At 36.7% G+C, this 19,192-nt stretch overlaps 1 protein-coding gene across 1 annotated transcript in view; it reads right to left on the reverse strand.

Annotated features, from left to right (window-relative positions):
- The window catches only part of ADGB (androglobin), a 190,793-nt gene that overhangs the window by 45,941 nt on the left and 125,660 nt on the right, over positions 1-19,192 (reverse strand). The window contains exons 24-28 of the mRNA XM_010862563.1: positions 17,089-17,223; positions 16,193-16,346; positions 13,830-14,017; positions 8,762-8,946; positions 296-489 (exon numbers count right to left, since the gene is read on the reverse strand). Coding sequence (XP_010860865.1) covers positions 296-489; positions 8,762-8,946; positions 13,830-14,017; positions 16,193-16,346; positions 17,089-17,223 — 856 coding nt within the window. The remainder of the gene's footprint in view (positions 1-295; positions 490-8,761; positions 8,947-13,829; positions 14,018-16,192; positions 16,347-17,088; positions 17,224-19,192) is intronic.

Genomic DNA, 19,192 nt, shown 5'->3' on the forward strand with positions numbered 1-19,192 from the left:
CTCCCTGACCTGGGGATCAAACTCGAGCATCCTACATTGGCAGGTGGATTCTTTACTGCTGAGCCACCAGAGGGGCCCAATTACTGTAATATTAGGACTTGGTTTTGACATTTTGTTTTTATTTCTTTCAATTAATTTATTTTCTTGATCTCCAATGGATAAATCATGTTTTTATTTGCTGCTTTAAATTATATACATTGTTCTTTATTTCTTCAATTTTAGGAAAATAATTGTTATGATTTATGTTGAGCTTTAGGAGTAGTACAATTGAATAAATCTTCTAAATGTTAATTACCTGCTGTGGTGTGCTAGCATTTTCGTCTATAGTGGGTATATAGCTGGTATCTTCATCCATAATAGGCTGACCGGTGTCTACTATTGCACTTCCAGGCCTTTTATAGGATTTCTGACCTCCTGCAGATTTTTTCTTGATGTATAAATCTTGCTCTTTCTTTAAAGCAGCATGAGCTGAAAGAATTTGCTTGCTGGCTGAATATGAGAAATATTGTTTATGTTAAAATATGTGGAATACATAATCATTGAAAGTGAAAGTGAAGTCGCTCAGTCGTGTCTGACTGTTTTCGACCCCATGGACACCAGGCTCCTCTGTCCATGGGATTTTCCAGGCAAGAGTACTGGAGTGGGTTGCCATTTCCTTCTCCAGGGAACTTCCCGACCCAGGGATCGAACCCAGGTCTCCCACATTGTAGACAGACGCTTTACTGTCTGAGCCACCAGGGAAGGTCAAGTTATAACGTCTACTTAAAAACCAAGCAGGGAGGACAGAACTGACAGCTTAAGAAAGAAATAACACAAACCGGTTTCCAATGTGGACTGAAAAGACTATATAATAATAATAAAACAAGTCATACTATTTAACACTAAATTATCTAGTTGCAGAGAAAGACCAAAGTTCTAGCTATAATTTTTTTTGTCTTAAAGAAAAATTTATATTTATAGAAAATTTTAAGTTTGGTAAATAATTGCTACTCAAAATTTTTAGGGATGACATTTCTGGTCAAATAACATGAAGTATATTCACAAAGATTGTATGACAAGCCCCTTCTTAGTCTTCTAATTATATAACATTTTTTATTATTCATGATGGGGCTTCAACATTTAAAAATTAAATATGTCATACCAACTGTAGGACATTGATATTTTAATGAATAACTAATATGAAGATACTTCCATATGAAATATAAATTTTAAAGGGTTAAGGAAGATTATTCCTGAGTAGACTTTCAACATTATTTTCTAAAGAATACTATGTTTACAGAAATATATAATCATTACTGTGTTATTTATTATATCCTTATAAAACACATTCAAAGGGACAGGTCAATTTATTTTTTCATGAGATAAAAAACATCACTGGCTTCTAGGAAATATCCTGGTTTTGAAGAAACACTGTAATGGTGTATGACTTGGATAGAACAACGCATTTTCTGAGCAACCACTGATTGCTACAAGAATGTAATTCAACAAATTCTCATGTGCCGTTTGAATGACAATAAACTAAAACCACATGTTCTGACTACTTCAGTGTTTAATACTATCCACATGCATGTTATTGTAATTTTTAATGTCTATATTATTTGATAATTGACAAATCATACAAGTACCATTATATTACTCACATGATTTGTTAATTAAATACAGCTATCAAATGGTATAATCTACATAAGTTCTTAGTCCTAGATGGAGTTCCCATAAAAATAAATTTCTTACATAGAAATTTAATAAACTAGTTGTGAAATCTGTACATTGAGGGCATGAAACATTGTTGAGAGAAATTAAAGATATATGTTCATGAACCAGAAAACTCAGTTTTGTTAAGATGCCAATGCTCCCCAAGTTTAACAAAATTCCAATAAAAATCTAAAGCTATAAACCATATGGTATATCCATACAATGGAATAACATTCAACAGTACAAAAGGGAATGGAGTAGCACAACATATATGTATCTTAAAAACATTACGTTGAGTGTGCTAAAAGAGCATTTACATTTTATGGAGTTTTAGAAGATGCAAAACTAGTTTATTGTGATGGGAATGTGAACAGTGCTTGCCTCTTTGGGTGTTGGGAAATTGAATAGAAATAGCCTGAGGGAATTTTTCTGGGTAACAGAAATGTTGCATATCTTGTTAAGAGTGTAGGTCACACTGATGGATAAACTTATCAAAACTCATCAACTTAGATTTATTTTTTTACTCTATGTAGATTATACTTCAATAAAAAATTAAAAATGAATCACACAAAGTCCCTATTCATTCCCTCATTAATTCCTTCAAGTGTGTACTTAATCATTCATAACCCACTGTTATGAAAAATATTTGAAACAAATATAAAATAAAGAAAACATTTTCTTTAATATATGATAGTCTACACATAAATTGATGCTTTTGAACTATGGTGTTGGAGAAGACTCTTGAGAGTCCCTTGGACTGCAAGGAGATCCAACCAGTCCATTCTGAAGGAGATCAGCCCTGGGTGTTCTTCAGCTAAAGCTGAAATTCCAGTACTTTGGCCACCTCATGCGAAGAGTTGACTCATTGGAAAAGACTCTGATGCTGGGAGGGATTGGGGGCAGGAGGAGAAGGGGACGACAGAGGATGAGATGGCTGGATGGCATCACTGACTCGATGGACATGAGTCTGGGTGAACTCCGGGAGTTGGTGATGGACAGGGAGGCCTGGTGTGCTGCGATTCATGGGGTCACAAAGAGTCGGACATGACTGAGTGACTGAGCTGACTGACTGACACATAAATTAGAAAAAAACAACTAATTCCAATAAAAAAATGGGCAAAGCACTCAAAATTTTTTTCAAAGAAGGAAATATTAAAAGGTGATATATAAAATATATAAAAATATGCTTAAACCACTCTAATGGTAAGCAAAATATAAATAAATTTTTAGCATTCAAATTGAAACCAGAAATATGAAGAACCAAAAAATATGATAACCCTGTCATTCAGGGGCATAGGTAAAAGAAGATAAATTTATGAAACTCAACAGAGGGTAATTTGACAATATATACCAAAATCACTACTGTCTGTACCCAGTGATTCAACAGTTCTACTTCTAAGCATTTATCTAATACATGCATATTATATGTTTAGAAAAATGTCTATTCAGATTTCTTTAAAAATTTAAGTACTGTTTATATAAACTAATGATTAGAATGATAACACATTAGTATCAGTAGGAGACTGCTTGCATTAATTTTGAAAAATCATCAACAATTTTGAACCTTATACAACTATATGAAATATAATGTTATACTACTATTCATCCATATTTCTTCCTCAAATCCTCAATTGCTTAGATTTGAAGGAAAGTTATGACCAACCTAGATAGCATATTGAAAAGCAGAGACATTATTTTGCCAACAAAGGTCCGTCTAGTCAAGGCTGTGGTTTTTCCAGTGGTCACGTATGGATGTGAGAGTTGGACTGTGAAGAAAGCTGAGCACCAAAGAACTGATGCTTTTGAACTGTGGTGTTGGAGAAGATTCTTGAGAGTCCCTTGGACTGCAAGGAGATCCAACCAGTCCATCCTAAAGGGTATCAGTCCTGAATATTCATTGGAAGGACTGATGCTAAAGCTGAAACTCCAATACTTTGGCCACCTCATGTGAAGAGTTGACTCATTGGAAAAGACTCTGATGTTGGGAAAGATTGAGACCAGGAGGAGAAGGGGACGACAGAGGATGAGATGGATGGATGGCATCACTGACTCAATGGACATGGGTTTGGGTGGACTCTGGGAGTTGGTGATGGACAGGGAGGCCTGGTGTGCTGGGGTTCATGGGGTCACAAAGAGTTGGGCACGACTGAACGACTGAACTGAACTGAAGAAAATTTTGTGGAAAATTATGAATTTTATATTACCCTTACAGCATGAGTACTGATATTATTCCTAATAAGTATATGAGATATACAGACATGCTTTTAAAATTTCCATGAGATAGCAAAAAACCTAAAGAGGCTTAAGATTTTTGTTCCTAGCTCATTTAAAAGCCTTCAATATCTTTGCAATGGAATTTATTCCTTCTTTAGTATCATATAATGTTTGTTTACAGGCTTCCCTGGTGGCTCAGATGGTAAAGAAACTGCCTGCGATTCAAGAGACCTGGGTTTGATCGCTGGGTCTGGAAGATTCTCTGGAGAAGGAAATGGCAACCCACTCCAATATTCTTGCCTGGAGAATCCCATGGACAGAGGAACCTGGCGGGCTATAATCTGTGGGATCTCAGAGTCAGACACTACTGAGAGACTTAACACTTTACTTTTCCGTGTTTGCTTACAGAATATATAACTTAATCTGTCATGTCCCATTTCACTACAAATATAACACACATAAACACATTTTTTGCATGTATTTTTGGTGGGGGCCTTCCAGAAATACATACAGTAAAAAATTCATAAATGGATATGTTTCCAAGAGAAGCAACTTAGAAAACATTTAGAAAGGAAAAGAAATTTCAATATCTGCTTATATGATTCATAAACATAAACTAATAGCATTCTTTAAAACTAAGAGTCTGTCTGACATCTAAATAAAGAAAATATCTAATTTATGATAGCTAATCTATCAAATCTGTGGAGAAAATTTGCAATCTTTTCTGTGAACCATAAAGAAGTCCTGAATAGATGGAAATAAATAGCCTTTACTTGCATAGAAATTCAATACTATGAAGGTATAATTAATCTATATATTCAAAGCAATCAGAAGGAAAATGATTTTTTTGGTTTCAGTGGAAATTTAAAATATTGTGTTAAAGTTCATTTAGAAAATACAATTATGAAATAGAAGCATCTTGTAAAAGAAGAACATTCTTGGATAATGGCTCTAATTTAGGGTCAATTTGTGAATTATGTTCTCATTATCTTTCTCCTCCATCGCTGTCACTTTCTTGGCCAGAAGTAAAAAAATACCATTGTGTCAAATGGTTATGTGTGATTCTCTTGCTAAAGCTAACTTTTTAAAAAATTAATTTTTTGGAAGGATAATTTCTTTATAGAATTTTGCTGTTTTCTGTCAAACCTCACCATGAATAGGCCATAGGTATACTTATATCCTCTCCCTTTTGAAACTCCCTCCCATGTCCCTCCCCATCCCACCCATCTAGGTTGATGCAGAGCCCCTGTTTGAGTTTCCAGAGCCATACAGCCAACTCCCTTTGGCTATCTATTTTACATATGGTGATGTCAGTTTCCATGTTACTCTTTCCATACACCTCACCCTTTCTTCCCCTCTCCCCATGACCATAAGTCTATTCTCCATGTCTGTTTCTCCACTGTTGCCCTGTAAATAAACTCTTCAGTACCACTTTTCTAGATTCTGTATATATGTGTTAGAATACAGTATTTATCTTTCTCTTTCTGATTCACTTCACTCTGCATAATAGGTTCTATGTTCATCCACCTCATTAGAACGGACTCAAATGCATTCCTTGTTATGGCTGAGTAATATTACTCAGTCACAGAGTCAGACAAGACTGAGTAACTGGACTGAACTGAATATTACTCAGCCATAAAATGCTAAATTTTAAAATGAAATAATGATAAGCTATACAAGCAGGAGGAGATGGGGACAACAGAGGATGAGATGGTTGGATGGCACCACCGACTCAATGGACAGGAATTTGAGCAAGCTCGAGGAGTTGGTGATGGACAGTGAAGCATAGCATGCAGCAGTCCATGGGGTTGCAAAGAGTCGGACATGACTGAGCAACTGACCTGAACTAAACTGATATGATAAACTACAGTGTTTGCCTCTATGAATATAAATCAAAAACTTTGGAGAATAATGTTTGGGGCAACTAGTTACTTAAAGAAAAGATGTAAGGCTGTAAACAGGATAGGAGAATTGCCCACAGTACCTGCTAAAGTTTTGGGGAATTACAGTGTTCCTGCATGAAGTAAAGCAAAAAACAACAACAAAAAATCTGTACAGCATGGATTAGAGAAAAGAAAACAAAGTCATCTTCAAGAGTAAGAGTGGAATTTGGACTAGCAAAACCTAATAGTACCCTTACTGGTCTTAACATACTTGAAGAGAAATATGTATAAATATTATATTTTGTTATTTGGGCTTATCCAAATAAATATATAGAAATGGTGCAGGCAGATTGGCATGAAAAGCCACAAAGCAGAAACATGAACTAGTACTGAAGATGATCTAGAGGATGTTCAGGGATAAAGGGAAAAAGATGGGAGGAAAGGAGGCATGATCTGAATTAGAATTTTAACTAAGCTCATTGTGTTACTGATATAACAGGGAATTTCCCACCTTCCTGTGTCTAAAGCATGACATCTGTGCCCTAATTGTGTCATTACAATGTAGTGTCTTCTCAATTCTCTGCTCCTCCAGATATTCATTCATATTGGAAAGGAATGTCCCTGGGCAGCAACAACAGTTTCCAGGGTCAATAACAGAGGAGAAAAAGAGTCCTGATTTGGTTGCATTTATTTTAAAAAGGAGGAAGAAAAGAAACATATGAATATTAGAAAATAGGCAACAGGTAAATTCTTTTTAGTGATTTGCTTATATACTTGAGATAATCAGCATAAACGCTATTGGGAATAATGAGAGATCAGGAAGAATGCCAGCCACCACATAGCTATGCAAAGATCAGCTAGACAGTATAATCAATTTTAAAATAAAGCACGAAGGCAGAAAAAGCAAGCTTAGCAAAATAAATATAAGTGGATTACATCACCCCATTTCAGAGATCAGAATCTTAGATTAAGTGGAAAAAAATACCCATTTATAAGAGAAAGGTTGAAAAGCTAAATGTGTGAACCAAAATGAACAGACAAATGATAGCAAATGAAGAACCAGCATTACTATCATACAATCTATTAAAGTTGAAAAATACTGCTTTATATTTATTTAAAAAATACAGCATATAAATAAATATAAAGCAAATGTAGAACTTTTTGCAACTAACAATGTAACATATAGATATGTAAACTGGAAAATATTAGGGATAAGTTTGTACACATTTTACAATTAAAATAGATCTTAACATTTTTCAAAAAATTACAAGCCAATAAGATAAAATGTAAATGACAACTGAAATTTTAAATATTGCAATTAGCAAGTTTTCTTTTTATTATATATATAGAGAGAGAGACAGAGAATGTGTGTGTTAGTGCACATGTATTTAGACATCAAATCATTTACCTCCAAAATGGAGAATAAGTGTTCTTTATAAACCTCAATGTAATACTAACCAAAACTGATTTGAATTAGTTCACAGTGAAAACATCTATCCAATGCTAAAAATAGAACATATATAAATCACACTAACTCCAAAAGTTTAAGTAGATATTAACAACAAAAGACCAGCTAAAACACTTTTTGGAAATTCTAAAAATATTATAATAGTTAAAAGTTAAAGGGAAAATATCTAACAAACCAGATAAAATAGTATATTCAAAACATAGGATTATATTGAAACATCATGGATAAATAAGTTTTATTTCAAGAATGTATTCCAAATTAAAAATTAATTTATGAGACTCAAAGGGATAAAATTTGATGATTTTTATAAACGAAGAAGTAACCAATAAAGTTTCAAACCTATACTAAAATCCTTAATTATCAATAGAGAGAAACTTTCTTAAATATTACCAAGGGTATTTATCAGAAGTCAACAACAAACATCATACTGAATGGTAAATGCTCTAAGCCTTCCTATTTAAGAATAAGAAGTATATCATCATCACTCTTATTTAACATAGGTTTGAAGACCCCCACCAATGTCACAAATAAGAAAAACAAATATCAATGACCAAAACTGGTAATATTCTACTTTTGTTTAAAATGAGAATGTAAAAATGGACAGTAGAGATGTAAGAGCTAATATGCTAACAGTATTTCTTTGTTCTGGGTTGTATAATTACAAAGGATTTCTTGCTGCCTTGTTTATAATTTTATATTTTTCAGCTTTCTACATGGGGCATGTGTTACTTTTGTAGTCATAATCAAGTTATTAAAATAAATGAATATATCTTACAGTATCACTGTTATCCCTTATTTCAGAAATAATTTTATTAGTTAAAAGCTCTGGTGACTATTACACTGCAGGTAATAATTTCAACATTTTTATTAATTTTAATAAGTAGAATATTTTCTAAAAATAGTGAATTTGGAATAAAAGTAAAAAAAGAGGCACAGATGTAAAGAACAGTCTTTTGGACTCTGGGAAAAAGCGAGGGTGGGATGATTTGAGGGTAGCGTTGAGACGTGTATACTATCATATGTGAAGCAGATCGCCAGTTCAGGTTCGATACATAAGGCAGGGCTCTCAGGGCTGGTGCATGGGGATGACCCTGGGGGATGGGATGGGGAGGAAGGTGGGAGGGGGTTCTGGATGGGGAACACGTGCACCCGTGGCTGACTCATATCGATGTTTGGCAAAAACCACTACAATATTGTAAAGTAATTAGCCTCTAATTAAAATAAATTAATTAATTTTAAAAATTCTTTCAAAATAATAAAAATCTATTTCTTATTTGAAAATCTGAAAGAGCTCAAATAATAAAGCCTTTAAAGTACAATTATAACAAATCTATTGCTCTTCAGGGATTAATGTCATGCACAAATGCAATAGTTTTCTAAAAATACTATGGTATCAAATTTTACCCATTTTACTTGCTATTTTATCTTAAAACATTTTAACCATCAGTTATATAAATATCTGTTTATGAATCTATATATGACCAATTTTAAAAGCCACACTTACACTGGGAGCTCAAGGCTTTCTCATTCCCCAGGAAGTTAATTGCCGGTATGATAGCTTGACCCTTTCCAGTAGAGCTCACGATAACTTCTTCGTTTTCTAAGATCTGTAGCTTGATGAATACATCTGGTTTGGATGTGCGTACCTGTATTGTAACAGGATGTGGCAATGCAACTTTAACTGAATACCTGTAAAGAAAAACATTCATCTTTATCAACAGTCTTTTCTTCAAATCACTAAGGAAATTGTATCTTTTACTGATATGATAATCTACAAGTAAACCTACTTTATACAGTCAGTTAAAATCCTGGAAATGTTAGTGCTATTATAGACTTTGGCTAAAGATTCCAGTATGCTCAGGTAAAATGAAATTATGTATGAGGTGTTTATTACTATCACATCCCAAGCAGAGATATGTAATGTTTTATTTAGATATGGTATGTACTCACTGATAAAATTTGATAGATTGCAAACTACTGCCACATGGCACCTTTCCATCATGCCCTCCTCTCCAGTGGAACAAAGACCACAACTGGCAGTAGCTTTCAAAACGTCACTGTCACGTGTTTTCTTGGAGCCACAAAAATAGAAATCAAAAGTAGTACTTGTCACCTGTGCTCTCACCCTTTAACCATGCCGGTTGGGAACCTCTTGGAAAAATAACGAAAATTCCTAACTCTGTCCCTTAATGCAGTCTAAGATCTCTAGCCTTTTTGTTGGGGTTCTTTCCTACTTTAGGTGAATCCTAGCAAATGCTCAGGATTCTATAAACTTTCAGTGTCTCTACAAATTTGCTTTTCTCTCTTCTCTCTTCTGTATCTTGTTTCCTCACTTTACTACTTCTTGAGTTTGGCTTTTGTACCCAAGGAGGTCTCACCTGTTTAAAAACAGATCAAAACAAGACAAAAACCAAACTGAAAAATATCTTCAATCAACCTTGCTGTTCAGCTTCAGCTCTATTTTACTCCCCAGCTTACAGTCTAAGAAGAGTTGTCAACTTCTACTGTCTCAGCTCATCACCTTCCACTCACTCACAACACCCTACTCTGCCCCCGACAAGGTGCTAAACTTGCTCTTGCCATGGTTTCAAGCAGCTTGTCACTACCCTAGAGAAATCTCAGTTCTCATCTTCCTTCATCTCTCAGGGGAATTTGACAGGGTTGAATCAACCCTCATTTCTTCTTTCTTCAAAAACCTTTCCCCATGGGCATAACAATTTTTGTACCCCCTAATTCAAGGGTGTTTTTTTTAGACTTCTCTCACATCAACATTCTCATAAATATCAAAGAATCTTAATATTCTGTCCAGTATCTGACTCTTTTTGTACAAATTTTCCCAGCCACTTCAATGGGCAGAAACAGAATACTCATTTCCAAATCCATGTTTCCAGCCCAGCACCCCTATGCAATATCTCTCATACATTTCACTGGTCTACCAAGTTTAACATGTAAAAATGAATTAATCATCCTTCTGTTGCCCAACCAGCAAATAGAGTCCTCTTCCTGAAACCTCTATTTAAATAAACAACACTTATTCTCCAACAGTTTCCAAAGTCAAACCATAATCAACCAAGATTGTCCATTTCACTTCCTTGATATCTTAAAATCCTTTATTTTCCCTCTGGATTCACTGTCACTGTTTGTTATAGGTTAAATTATTTCTTCTCAAAAACCTGCTGGAGTCCTAGACCCTAGCACCTCACCATGCCCCCATTCTTGGAGATATTATCCCACAGAAATCATCAAATTAAAATGAGGACCTTATGAAAATGAGACATCTGGAAAGAGAGAGACACAGGGAGAATGGTGCATGAAGAGGAATACAAAGACCAGGGTTATAAATCTACAAGCCAAAGAATTCCAATGACCAGCAACGTCTAAAAGAGAGAGCATGGGGTATTTTCTCCCTCACAGCCATCAGTTTAGTTCAGTTCAGTTCAGTCGCTCAGTCGTGTCCAACTCTTTGCAGTCCCATGAATTGCAGCATGCCAGGCCTCCCTGTCCATTACCAAATCCCGGAGTTCACTCAAACTCACATCCATCGAGTCGGTGATGCCATCCAGCCATCTCATCCTCTATCGCCCCCTTTTCCTCCTGCCCCCAATCCCTCCCAGCATCAGAGTCTTTTCCAATGAGTCAACTCTTCACATGAGGTGGCCAAAGTACTGGAGTTTCGGCTTCAGCATCATTCCTTCCAAAGAACAGCCAGGACTGATTGCCTTTAGGATGGGCTGGTTGGATCTCCTTAAGTCCAAGGGACTCTCAAGAGTCTTCTCCAACACCACGGTTCAAAAGCATCAATTCTTCGGTGCTCAGCTTTCTTCACAGTCCAACTCTTATATCCATACATGACTACTGGAAAAACCATAGCCTTGACTAGACGGACCTTTGTTGGCAAAGTAATGTCTCTGCTTTTTAATATGCTATCTAGGTTGGTCATAACTTTCCTTCCAAGGAGTAAGCATCTTTTAGTTTCATGGCTGCAATTGCCATCTGCAGTGATTTTGGAGCCCCCAAAAATAAAGTCTGACACTGTTTCCACTGTTTCCCCATCTATTTCCCATCAGCAGGAATCAATTCAGCTGACGCTTCGATCTCCCAAATTTCAATGAAAGGGAATCACGTATTTAATCACATATTTAATCACGTGTGTTAGAAAGGTAACTATTCCAGTAGTAAAGGATGGATTTGTAATGAATAGGGGCTTCCCTGGTGGCTTAGATGGTAAAAAATCTGCCTGCAATGTGGGAGACCCGGCTTTAACCCTGGGTCAGGAATATCTCCTAGAAAATGGTATGATATGCACCCCAGTATTCTTGCCTGGAGAATTCCATGGACAGAGGAGCCTGGAGGGCTACAGTCCATGATGGTCGCAAACAGCTGGACACAACTGAGCGACTAACACACATGTACTGAATAAGGTGATAGAGAAAGAGAGAAAGAAATAGAAAACATGAAGAAAAAGAGTGAATATAATGGAGAAATGTATTCCAGAAACACAGTGTTTCTGTAGATAAAATATAATGAAACTACGAAGTAGTGGAGGACGCTGAGAATAAAGAGGAGGGCACAAAGATGAGAAGTGTGTGGGAATTAAAACCAAAGATCTGATAAATGAAAGAGAGTGGAGTCCATGATGAGGACTACTTATCTATGTATTCTCAGGGAGATATGAGAATATATAGATAAGTATGAAAAGAAGGATGAGTTGGCAGATAAGGAGAAATATACATAAGAGAAAGTGAAAGAGGAGAGTGAAAAATTTGGCTTAAAGCTAAACATTCAGAAAACTAAGATCATGGCATCTGGTCCCATCACTTCATGGCAGATAGATGGGGAAACAGTGGAAACAGTGGCTGACTTTATTTTGTGGGGGTTCCAAAATCACTGCAGATGGTGATTGCAGCCATGACATTAAAAGACACTTATTCCTTGGAAGGAAAGTTATGACCAACCTAGATAGCATATTCAAAAGCAGAGACATTACTTTGTCAACAAAGGTCCATCTATTCAAGGCTATGGTTTTTCCAGTGGTCATGTATGGATGTGAGAGTTGGACTATAAAGAAAGCTGAGCGCCAAAGAATTGATGCTTTTGAACTGTGGTGTTGGAGAAGACTCTTGAGAGTCCTGCAAAGAGGACTACAAAGAGATCCAACCAGTCCATTCTAAAGGAGACCAGTCCTGGGTATTCATCAGAAGGACTGATGCTGAAGCTGAAACTCCAATACTTTGGCCACCTGATGCGAAGAGCTGACTCACTGGAAAAGACCCTGATGCTGGGAAAGATCAAGGGCAGGAGGAGAAGGGGACGACAGTGGATGAGATGGTTGGATGGCATCACCAACTCAATGAACATGGGTTTGGGTGGACTCTGGGAGTTGGTGATGGACAGGGAGGCCTGGCGTGCTGTGGTTTATGGGGTCACAAAGAGCTGGACATGACTGAGTGACTGAAATGAACTGAAAACTGAACTGAACACAAGAGAAGCATTAGAGATGGAACAGAACAAGGAGAGAGTAGAAAGAAGGAAGAGTGTTATGAAGAATGTTTAATGAAAGCCAAATAGGATAACTAAAGAGACTTTCAAGGAACGTGAAAGAGGAGAGTGAAAAAGTTGACTTAAAAGTCAGCATTCAGAAAACTAAGATCAGGCATCCAGTCCCATACTTCATGGCAAATAGATAGGGAACAATGGAAACAGTGAGAGACTTTATTTTCTTGGACTCCAAAGTCACTGCAGATGGCGACTCCAGCCATGAAATTAAAAAACGCTTACTCCTTGAAAGAAAAGCTATGACAAACCTAGACAGCATATTAAAAAGCACAGACATTACTTTGCCATTAGGTCTGTATAGTCAAAGCTATGGTTTTTCCAGTAGTCATGTATGGATGTGAAAGTTGGACCATGAAGAAGGTTGAGCACCAAAAAATTGATGCTTTTGATATGGTGTTGGAGAAGACTCTTGAGAATCCTTTGGACTGCAAGGAGATCAAACAAGTTAATCCTAAAAGAAATCAATCCTGAAAATTCATCATAAGGACTGATGCCGAAGCTGAAGCTTCAGTACTTTGGCCACCTGATGCAAAGAGCTGACTCATTAGAAAAGACCCTGATGCTTGGAAAGATTTAAGGCAGGGAGGGGAAGGGGATGACAGAGGAAGAGATGGTTGTATGGCATCACTACATGGATGATGATGGACATGAGCTCAAACTCAATGGATATGAGTTGAGCAAGCTCTGGGAGTTGGTAATGGACAGGGAAGCCTGGCATGCTGCAGTCCATGGGGTCATAAAAGAGTCGGACATGACTGAGTGACTGAACAACAATAAAAATAGGATGAGGACTGAGAAACCACTTGTGCAACATAGGCTGGATCTTACATAACATTTATACAATCATATTGCTGTTTTCAAAAGAGTATAAAATTGAAGTTCAAAATTAGGATTTTACCAAAAAAGTTATTATTTTGATAATATCAATATTTAAATAAAATATTTAAATTTAAAGTCAACTATGTAGTACAAGATATTGATATTTTAAAGGAATGCATTTCCTTTCTGTTACATACCTGAATATAATTTTCTTATCATTGGGTATGTAATAATCTCTGATTTCCTTTATGGCAAAGGTGTTACATGGAGGGTCTCGAGACAGGCACGGGAGTGGATGATAAGAACCAATGAGACGCAGTTTCCATCGTGAGGATGACACATACATGTCACCAGTATATGCTTCAGCCACAAATGTATAGCCTTTCTACAACAAAGAAGAATTACACTGAAGTAAGTAATATTGTTCGGAGAAGGCAATGGCAGCCCACTCCAGTACTCTTGCCTGGAAAATCCCACGGATGGAGGAGCCTGGTAGGTTGCAGTCCATGGGGTCGCTAAGAGTCGGACACGACTGAGCGACTTCACTTTCACTTTTCACTTCCATGCATTGGAGAAGGAAATGGCAACCCACTCCAGTGTTCTTGCCTGGAGAATCCCAGGGACGGGGGAGCCTGGTGGGCTGCTGTCTATGGGGTCGCACAGAGTCGAACACGACTGAAGCGACTTAGCAGCAGCAGCAGCAAGTAATATTGTTACTAGTTTTCAAAGATACAATGTATGGTTTTACTAGGGTTGGTAGTATAGTGGTGAGCTTAGCTGCCTTCCAATATATAGGTGGTGCTGTCACTTCAGCTGTGTCTGACTGTGCAATCCTATGGACGGTAGCCCACCAGGCTCCTCTGTCTAAGGGATTCTCTAGGCAACAATACTGGAGTGGATTGCCATACCCTCCTCCAGGGGATCTTCCTGACCCAGGGATTGAACCCATGTCTCTTATATCTCCTGCATTGGCAGGGAAGTTCTTTACTATTAGCGCCACCTGGGAGGCCCCTTCCTATATATGGTTTCACAGTACCAAAATGCTTTATCTTAATATGCATAAAAATCTTCAAATCTCTTGATAAGTGACAAATCACTTAGTATTATGTTTTGAAGTCCCTCTTAAAAACTTCCATCTTACATGTTTTTTTGAGAAAATGGAACACTCTAATATTTCTGTTTGTATGTTTCCCTGGCCATTAAAACATGCTTAACTGTGGTAGATGATTATTACATTTCCTTCTAATTCTTCTAATGCTACCTAAGACAAGTTTTTTTTTTTTTTTTTTTTTATCATTGCCTCCTGGATTAGCCGAATAGCTTCCTATTTGATTTTCTTGTCTTTTCAGAATCACCTTTCTAAATATGAGATGAAAAAAGCAGAAGAGTTTATGGAAATATAGTTCCCTTGGTATGATGAGTGGCAAGTAAAACTATTGAATTAGCAGAGGTCTGGTTCCATGGAACCCGGTTGTGAGCCTGGAGATGAGCTCTTGGAGAAAAGAAGCAATTAAGGAACCTGGGAAAGTGATAACACACAGAAGTTCAAAGCAATTCTGAGTTTATAGTTCCAGACATTTCTAACAAGGCAGGAAAATACAGGTTTTGTATGCCAGTTGCTCTCTGATGCAGAGAAAACTCTCTGATGTTTATGGTGGTTTAGTTGCTAAGTTGTATCTGACTCTTTGCAAACCCATGGACTGTAGCCCACCAGATTCCTCTGTCCATGGGATTCTCCAGGCAAGAATACTGGAGTGGGTTGCCATTTCCTTCTCATTTAAAGCTACCCCCCAAATTTAAGTTTACTCAAGGAAGGGAGGTTTACAGTGGAGCTACTAAGCAAAAGCTAAACCAAACCCAAAGAATGCTGCATGTGAATAAGAATCAGAGTCTTGTGTGGTTCTAACTAAACACCAACTAAAGATCTCTACCAAAAGTAGGTATCAATGACTAACATGATCGGTATTAGTATACTTATCTGGTGAAGTAAAGAGCTCACCTCTAGAATTTAATGACATCTGTGAACTTAGCAGAATCTCCCTTTGAATTAAATCATCTTTTTCTTATGGATCTTTGAGACCTTTGATTTCCAATTACAAATGTAAAAATTTTTTATATTCAAAAGGAAATCTAGGCAAAATTTGGTGAGTGGCTGTATAAACACAATCTTCAAACATATTTAGGAATCAAATAAAAAACCCAGTGGGAAACTGAGACAACCTGATGATAATTTGGTTGAGGGATAAGACTAAATGTGCTCTTTACCACCATTTTCATTTTAAGGGTTTGTATGATTTTATAATTTTAATAATGGGGATTTCTAACATTTTCCTTTTGTCATATTTTCTTTGGCAAAAAGATAAGAAGGGGACTAAAAGGAGAATATTCTGGCACTCACATTAAGTACCTATTGCTGTCAAATACAGGAGACTTCTCTGCAGAAAGACCAGGGCCTAATTATGGGCTGAAAACACATCTGGTCTACCTTCTGCTGGAAAATCTCAGGGTGCTGGCTTCTCACTGCTATTCTATCAAATGAGGAGAATCAATTTAAACCTACCTTATTCTTGGTATAAAGATAAGGCACCACTTTTTGAAACACTTTTGGCACTTGTTCCATTGTGTCATTGTTAACAATGTGGAGCATACAGACTGGAAGTGTAGTATATACTTTGGGAACCAAAATCATATCTTGAGGAACCAAAAATGTTTCTCTGTAATTACAAAAGAGTGAAGTTTCCCTTGGCATGAACATCATAAAGAAAGTTTGAAATTAAGTTTGAAGCCAAGAAATAAAAAAATAAGTTTAAAGTTGCAAATAACTTAAAGGTACACATATTTTTTTCCTTTAGAATTCTAATTAATACATTATTTTTTTCATGCAAATGCTAACCTTTTAAGAAATCCTATTTATAAATAATCTGTGACTCTAACATGCTATTGCTTGGAAATGAAATAGTTCATTTCTATACTCAAAGCATATCAGTGTATTACATATGTGTGCATGCTTAGCCACTCAGTCATGTCCAGCTCTTGAGACCTCATGGACTGTAGCACACCAGGCTCCTCTATTCATGGGATTTTTCAGGCAAGACTACTGGAGTGGGTTGCCTTTTCTCCTCCAGGGGAATCTTCCTGGCCCAGGGATTAAACTTGCATTTCCTATATCTCCTGCATTGCAGGCGTATTCTTTACCTGCTGAACCATTGGAGAAGCCATATTCATCAAAAGATCTAATAGTTAACTTCATATTCTTCATATTTTGTTTAATGAAACATGGATAAAATTTCTATAATAGCTCATTTATGCACATCAGATATGGAAGGAAGTTTAACTAAGTTCCGAAAGCAAGTTAAATGGTCATACTATTACTACTATCACAAATAAAACTCTCTCTATGTAAATATTTTATACCACTTAGGGGTGATATGATTCACCAATATATGACAGCCTCACCTGAAAACTATAAACCAAGTGTTTGGTGGCTGGTCTGTGTAAGTCACAGTATAGTCAGCAAAAGCAATCTTAGTTTCTTCATCTTGATAGCATGGATAAGATTCCATAGATTTGCACTTGCTTTTAAACATAAGTCTGGAAAGGTAAAAATAATTTAAGTACCAATGGCAAAAGCAATTTTTGAAATAAATTCTATTTATAAAAAATGAACCAAAAAAAAAAAAAACAACCCACCCAGCATAAAATATTGCAGTCCATTGTTGGATGGATCGAGTACCTCATCAAATGAAGGCTCATTGTGTGTGGCTCAAAGGCAGAGGTGACCATTTCAGGTCAACCATGATGTCTCTCAAAAGTGCCCAAAATTATCTGAAGTTCTTAGTTGAAGGAGAACCTAATTCCTGACTCTGGGACTAATTATAATTTACAGATGGGAAATCAGCACCAAAGATTAAGCTATAAGGGTGAGAAAATTAGAAGCAGGAAAACTAGCAATAAAACTGAATAGGAGCCACTGAAAGTCTGGGGATTCAATGTAGAGAATAAATAATAGAACACAGTTTACAGTGAGGAATTGATTTCTGAAAAAAAAAAAAAAAGATTTAAAAATAAACCCTAAAAGCAAAGGCCATGAACAAGGGGAGAGTGCCAGAGTTTTCCTTGTACATGATTTCTAGTGCAACTAGGTTTTTCCATGATTGCCCCACTGGAAGGCTGTGGTATATTTCGGAACACAATGGAAACGATCAGAGAGATCCTGGGTCCTGTAGCTCCCACCCAGCCAGGAACCAGAACCAGCCTCAGTAGCACTAGGAGTCTCAGGTCTTTTGTATAATGTTGGGTATTAGCTGGGACAGAAGCTATAATAGTCATAGACTGTGGTTCTCTGTAGGGGTCTATACAGAGCTGGAGCTGCTCTTGGCTTCCGGATGGTGGATGGCTTTACTGTACTGTCAGTGGGAAGTAAAGCCATAGAGATCCTCAGGGAGGACAGGATTCATCTGCTGTTTCTGATTGCTGGTCTTTGGTAGTGGAAGGAAAATGATAGGTTTATATTTGCACACCCGCGTTTTAGTTGTGTCCACTCTTTGCACCCCTTTGGACTGTAGCTTGCCAGGCTCCTCTGTCTATGGGGTTTTCCAGACAAGAATACTGGAGTGGGTTGCCATGCCCTCCTCCAGGGGATCTTCCTGACCAAGAGATCAGGAAGACACAGGCATCCCCTGTGTCTCATGCATTGCAGGTGGATTCTTTACCCCCTGAACCATCAGGGAAGTAGGGTATTAAAAAGCTTTTAAAAATAATTACAAGAACAGAGATGGGGTTGGTTATATCTTCTGGTGCATGTGGCATTTTTTGGGGTACTTTCTATATACACAACCATATTGCCTGTAAATGGTGGCTTTATTTCTTCCCTTCAAATTCTACTGACACTTATATTGCTTTATTACCTTTTTGCCCTTTTCAGAATTTCAGGATTACCTTGAATAGAAGTGTTTGGGCAGGCATCTTTGTCTCATTCCCAACTCAAGGAAAAGCATTCAAACTTTCACCACTAATTATGTTTACAGTAATTTAAAAAATATACTAGGTACCATAACGTATTAAGGAAAATCTTCTCTAAACTTAGTTAGCCAAAAATTTTTAAATTTTGAATTTGTGTTGCTTTTTTTCAAATGTTTTTTTCTGAACCTATCCGAAGGACCAAATGATTTGTTCCTTTTCCCTGTTAATGTGCCGAATTAATGCATTTCCTAATGTTAAACCACTCTTGCATGTCTCAGAGTGGGAAACCCACTTAATTAAAAGATATTATCTTTTTATATCATTCCAATTTTGATTTGCTACATTTTTTCATCTAATTTCAAGAGGGTGACTGGTTTGCAATTTCAGTTTTTTGTTTTCTTTTTTTTTTAACTAACTATGTTTGCTGAGATTTTAAAACCAAGGTTTTGAGTTGCTAAGTGTTTCCTCTTTTTTTCTGTTCTCTAGAAGATGTGTAATATTAATCTTATTTCTTAAATTCACTAGTTGATCCATTTAGCAAATTGCTAGAGAATATATTATGCATCCTTGCCTTATTAGCATTTCATCTAGATTATTA

Source organism: Bison bison, unplaced genomic scaffold (genome assembly GCF_000754665.1).
Source record: "Bison bison bison isolate TAMUID 2011002044 unplaced genomic scaffold, Bison_UMD1.0 scf7180017864483, whole genome shotgun sequence".
Taxonomy (NCBI): Eukaryota; Metazoa; Chordata; class Mammalia; order Artiodactyla; family Bovidae; genus Bison; species Bison bison.